The sequence below is a fragment of the Rutidosis leptorrhynchoides genome, chromosome 11 (genome assembly GCF_046630445.1).
Source record: "Rutidosis leptorrhynchoides isolate AG116_Rl617_1_P2 chromosome 11, CSIRO_AGI_Rlap_v1, whole genome shotgun sequence".
NCBI classification, from domain to species: domain Eukaryota; kingdom Viridiplantae; phylum Streptophyta; class Magnoliopsida; order Asterales; family Asteraceae; genus Rutidosis; species Rutidosis leptorrhynchoides.
In genome coordinates this window covers 84093870-84100243 of record NC_092343.1, presented here as the reverse complement: position 1 = coordinate 84100243, position 6374 = coordinate 84093870, and the positions used below count along the sequence as shown (strand labels likewise).

The following is a 6374-nucleotide window of genomic DNA, read 5'->3' as shown; positions in this document are numbered from 1 at the left end:
GATGCTTGTTTCTCTTCATAAACTCTTGAATAATAACATTGTAAGTGGCTGCATCTGGCCAACAGCCATTTTCTTCCATCTTTGGAAGCAATTCCTTTGCTTTTTTGAATAAACCCTCTTGACAATACACCTGTATCATCACCGTGTAAGTCCTAACATCCGGTTTCACTCCTTTCGATAAAAGTTCATCAAAAAGATCCATTGCCAAGTTGGGCTTCCCACATTTTCTACAACCATTAATCAATATATTATACAAACCTACCCCTTTCATCGGTATATTGTTTCCCAATGAACGAAAAAGAACCAATGCATCAGAAACCTGGGAGTTTTCGCACATTCCATGGAACAAAATCTTGAATGTTATTATATTTGGAGTAAGACCCTTTGCTTGCATCTCATTGAAGAGTTTATTAGCGGCTGCTGAGTTTCCCGATTGAAACAAACCTTGTAGCATACTATTGTACGTAACAATATTAGGAATCAAACCCTTTCCTAGGATTTTACTAAAAAGTGTCATGGCTTCATTGATTCTCTTCTTCTTGCAATATCCATTAATTAGGCAGTTAAAGGTGACAATATCGGGTACAAGATCTCTCTCCTCCATGCGCTCAAGAACTTTATGTGCCCTTTTTACTTCACCACGTAAACAATATCCATCAATTAAGGAACTGTAAGTGATTACATCAGGACGTAGACCTATTCGTACCATTGTTTCAATAGTAAGTTCTGCATCTTTTACCAATCCTTTTTTGCAAAAATTATCCACCAAGATCGTGAAGATATAAGTATCAGGAGATATTCCTTCCTTTTCCATATCCATCAACATTCTGACCGCCTCATTCTCTCGATCAAGGTTACATAGACCCTGAATCAAAGAGGTGTATGTGATGACATCAGCACGGATACTATTTTCAGTCATTTTGGTGAAGAGTAGTAATGCATCATCAACCATTTTGTCTTTGCAAAGGCTATCAATGATCGTATTATATTGTTCTACCCTTGGCTTACAAGATCCTCTTTCCATGAAATTTAGCAATTCTAGGGCCTTGCTAGTCTCGCCTACTTTACAAAGCCCGTTAAGAATGACTCCATAAGTAACTTGATCGGGCTCACAAACTTTTTCTCTAAGAAGTTTCTTGAATAATTCCACAGCTTCAAAAACGCGATCAGCAAGAACAAGCCCATTTATGAGAGTGTTGTAAGTGGACAAAAAAGGAGGATGACCTTGCTTGAAGATGGTGGCTAGTAAAGCAAAACCATAAGTTACTTGATTCAACCGGCAATAGCAATTGATAGAGATGTTCATTGTATAGATATTAGCAGGAATACCCATCAGATGTAATCTCTTAAAAAGTGTAAGAGCAGTAGAATAATGTTTCATTTTAACAATGGCGGTAATCAGCTTATTAAATTCGATCACAGACGGTACCACTTGCCTGTGAAGCATTTCATCGAACACCTTTAGTGCATCGTCAACCTTATCGACTTTGAAGATATTACAGGTTCTAGTATGTTTAACAGAACCAGAAGAGTAACCATACGACACAAAATGATAAATAAGAGGAATCAAACTAAATCTTGTACGAAAAACAAGCCTTGCGGTTAGCATTTTACAAAATCACCGACAAATGGATAAAGCCACTTAGTGGTATTCGGCTAATTAAGTTGTAGCGAACCTGGTTAAGATCTCGGTAGAATCTCAGCTGCCTGCTTGAAATGTGTTTTTGTTTATTGAGACTTTTCGCGTCCAAAATGATTGTCGCGTTTCTAATTGTGCGTGGCGACTTTAAATGCTTTTGACGGCTATTAATTATTTAATTAATTATTAGTGAATTTACTCGTAGAATCACGGGTTTTTTTAAACCAAACAATTTAATGTATATTTTAGGTATTAAATGAACATAAATATTAAAGTTATTTAGTTTAATGACTCGTTGAACCAAAGAGTCCGACTAAGAAACTCGTCTGCTGAACATTTCATCAAACACCTAAAATGCATATTAAATAATCCATATCCAATCATAATAGATAATATTGATTGTCATTTTATTTTAAAAGTATAAAATCAAAATATAAATTTAGAATTTGTTTTTTTCTGTGTAGCTTTTTATATTTTTGTATTCAATTCAAAATAATTAATTAAAATAATTCAAATTTATTTAATTTTAATAATTAGAATAATTTTTAATAAGATTTAATAATAATAATTAATTAATAAGATTTAATTTTAATTCAAAATTATTTAGATTAATGACATCACCTACCATGTTTAGATTTTTTTTCTTTTTCTTTTTGATTTTTTCTTAACAAATGAATTAACCTAATAATGACATTATCATTATAGGATTTTAATATTAACTATATATTATGATATTTCCAATCATTATTTTGATAAATCTACTTTTATCATGTATTAATTTCTTGTACTGTATAAACATATACTCCCTCCTTCCCATATTAATAGTTCACAGACAAAATACACAAAGTTTAAGAAAATGTCATAAAAGTACTTTCAGTTTTACCCTTACATTTTCTTTTTCCTTTAATCTTATCCACATACATTGAGGTCATAATAGAACTTAAACTTCTTATTTTTTTCTATTTATGGAAGAGAACTATTAATTTGAGAAATCTCAAAATGAAATACTGAACTATTAATATGGGACGAAGGGAGTAATGTATAATAAGTAGTGAATTTATCATTAGTCTTTACTAAACGCAACTCCCTCTTTCCAAAAGAAAAAATGTGTCCCTTTTTGTTTAATAAATTAGAAAGATTTGATAAATGTTTGCCATTACTATATTATTATAAATATATTCATTTAGAAAAAATCTAATTAGGAGTGTTTGATTTGCCTAAATACGCAATTAAATCTAAATGGAGGGGTAAAATTATATTATAATTATAAATTATAAATTATATATATATTTAATTTAGAAATTTTACAAAGTTACTATTTAATTAGGCCAGACCCGTAATAAAACACAACTTCATGGGTAGAGTTGAATGATAACGGTCCCCATCTTTTGACTTTGAAAACCAAGCCATATAAGGGATATATATTAAACAAACCATAAAATTAACAAATTGACTTGGTGGAGTAGCTGGTCGAGTTGCTGGGTAGTAGCTTAAGGGCGCAGGTTCGAGCCTTCCAGCTGTCTCTTTTTTTTTTTTTTTTTTGGTGAACTAGCACTTTTGGGTCACTAGTTATATTCATTTAGAATAAATCTAATTAGCACTGTTTAATTTGCCTAAATTCGCAATTAAATCTAAATGGAGGGGTAAAAAGTAAATTCAATTTCGGCTGTTTTTGGCAGTTGCTAAAAAATTGATACTTTTTAAATGTTAAATAATACTCGATTCGTTAGAAATACTAGAAATATGAGGTTGCTTGGGGGGTTAGCGCGTGTGCTACTCAATTTGAAGACTCAGGTTCAAACCGTGACTGTTTAATTGTTTTTTTTTTTTTTTTCATACCTTTTTACATTTACACTTTATTATGCTTTTTACCCTTCAACTTTTGAATCTTTTAGTATTCACCCTAAAATACTCACTTTCATTTTTCGTTTACCTTTTTTACAATTTTAGAAAACAATTTCTAAGTTCGTTTCTAAAAAACAAAGTTTGTGTTTTTGGTCTGTTCAATCGCCTTTTAATCTTTTAACATGCACCCTAAAGTTCTTACTTACATTTTTCGCTTACCTTTTTACTAAATTTTAAAAAATAATCTCTAACTTTGTTTCTAAAAACAATACATAGGCATGTTTAACTTTTCTTTCTTGAATTACGTTTAGTTTATTAGCGTTAAATTGTTATGAACGAAAACATGTAGTTATGTACAATAAAAAGCTTCTCAAACGCGGCTAAGTGATTGACCCAAATACTTGTTATACTAATATACTAAGGTGGTATTTGGTTCGAGTATTTGAAATCCTGAAATTTGAAATCCTGAAAGATTTGAAATCCTAGGATTTAAAATCCTTTTTACGTGTTTGGTTGACAGTTTTTGTACAAAGAATTTCAGTATCAATGACAAAATTACCCTTATAAATGATATGTGTATAAAATTAATGCTAGTAAAATCTGTAACCATTCTTTTTATTTTTTTATTTTTTTTGGCACAAAACAATTTTGGCACAAAACAAGAAAGTAAATAAATATAAATAATTATCATTAAACTGATGATAATGCATAGTACAAAAAGTGCACAAGATAACACACCTTGCCACAAAATAGAAGCATCATATGAACACCTGGGCTAATACAACATTGACAAAAAACAAGGGCCTAACCATTCTAAACAAGTAACCAATTTTACATCAATGCTAGTGAAACTTATAACCCTTGCACCAACAAGCTTCATAATACAGTACTATATAACTAGCTGAGCAAAATCATGAAATTAGTTCATGAAAGTTTCAAAAGTATTGTTAGCCCTTACCGATGTATATACCCAAACTAGTCTTTCAAAATGTATTTCACCCAAGCCTCCCTATTTTCTTCATCCAAATCCCAATAGGCTTCAACATGTTCAGAATCACTTATTATCTTTCCCAAAGCCTGATACTTTTCATCTTGAGTAAGTGATACCATTTTGAAAATCTCAGTAGTGATTTTGGCACTTTTCTTTTTCAATTCTTCTTGAAATTCTATATCCCGACTCATTGTGATAGCCGCGTTACTTATAGTGTTGCCAAGCACGTTAACCAATTCATGCAATCCATCAACCAAAGGGTCCGTTCGGCCTTTTCTTTTCTTTCTACGAACAATTGAACCATCTCCAACTTGAATATTTGTATTGTCTTTAACTTCAACATTTTCATTAGTAGGTGGATTATGATCATCTCCCATCATCCTATCAATCTCTTCATTAGATTCTAGCACTCCTATGTTTTCATCCTCTTAGATGTCACCAAAAGATCTACTTCCGCTACCATGAGCTAGATCTTTCCCAAATACAATACACAAGTCATTATAGTGAGGAAATGGTTTGTTTCTCCACATAGCCGCTTCTTTATGATGCTATTTTATATCAGAAGAATAATTATGAATAAAAACAATAAATGTTAAACTACAATTAGATCAAACAAATTCTAATGACACGTCAAAATAATAATTACCTTAATGTACTCATCCCAAACTTCAGTAGTAGCATTCAAGAGTTTTGTGACATCAAGCCAACCGAATCCACTAGTGCTTGAACCGCTAAACATATCATGGACAACTTGCCAATCTCGTTTCATGGTCCTCACCTTAGATTCGATGTGGGGTTTAACCAACAAACCCGCGGTTGGGAATGTTTCTTTTAGTTTCTCTTCAAGGTGTTGTAAGTATCCAGATTTAAAGCCATTGTCGGCTCTAAATCTTCCACTGTTAACCATATTTACTAGAACCTCGACAAGTTTCGTTTCTTCAACAATTGACCACCCGCGATAACCTCTATTTTGAGTCGTCATAACTATATGTTGAAACAATGTCAACAACAAATAAGCTGAAACAATGTGGCACAAGGTATATTATGTCAACTGAGCAAATTTAAAGATACATACATTTAAAACCATAAATTAAAGATAAACGTACACCTCTAATGGATCATTTGAAAACATAAATGTCAATTGAGCAAATGTAAACCACCCATGGATTATTTTAAAACATAAATAAATTAAAGAAAATAACTATATATGTACGTACTGAGCAAATGTAGAGATACATACATTTAACAATTTCTTCCTCAAAGTTGTATATGAATAAAGCAACTGAGCAAACATTTAACAAATTCTCAATACATTATTTATTCAGTTCACTAAATTAATTTTAAAAGAACATATATATGTACGTACAGGACAAAAATTAAAGAAAAAAAATTATAAACCCTAACTCAGAAAGAGAACAAATATAGAAGCAAAAGTTGAGTAAAAATAAGAACCTATATTAAAATAATTACCTTGATTTTGATTGTTAAGCCATGGATGGATGGTATTTTGTGTGAGGAAATAGAAGAGGCGGGTACAGTAAAGAACTAGGTTATGATAATTTGTGTGGATAAAGAGGAGCAGCAGGTGGGTTTTGTTGGGATGAAGGGTATTTTTGTCCCATTCATTTTGCTCTGTGAAACTTCCGTGTTTTTATAGGAATTGAAATTGAAATTGAAATCCTCCCATCACTTGAAGGATTTAAGAATCCTCTCTCTATGAGATTTAAATTCCAAATCCTTTCTCAAACCTCCAACCAAACATATCATTTTATGGGATTTCAAATGCAAATTCCACAAAATCTCATGAAATCCCCCCAACCAAACACACCCTTAAGTCTCATGAGATTTTACTGTTAACATGGGCATTTACGTCCTTTTACACTATTTATTCACTAATTA

General features: G+C 31.6%; 1 protein-coding gene across 1 annotated transcript; it reads right to left on the bottom strand.

Moving 5' to 3' along the window:
* Positions 1 to 4225: 4225 nt before the first annotated feature.
* Positions 4226 to 6019, bottom strand: LOC139877749 (uncharacterized protein At2g29880-like). The gene is made up of 3 exons (XM_071865174.1): positions 5946 to 6019; positions 5122 to 5459; positions 4226 to 5023 (listed from the first exon to the last, which is right to left on the bottom strand). The coding sequence occupies exons 2-3, from the start codon at positions 5455 to 5457 to the stop codon at positions 4904 to 4906; spliced, it is 456 nt and encodes a 151-aa protein (XP_071721275.1). The 5' UTR covers positions 5458 to 5459; positions 5946 to 6019; the 3' UTR covers positions 4226 to 4903.
* Positions 6020 to 6374: the final 355 nt, after the last annotated feature.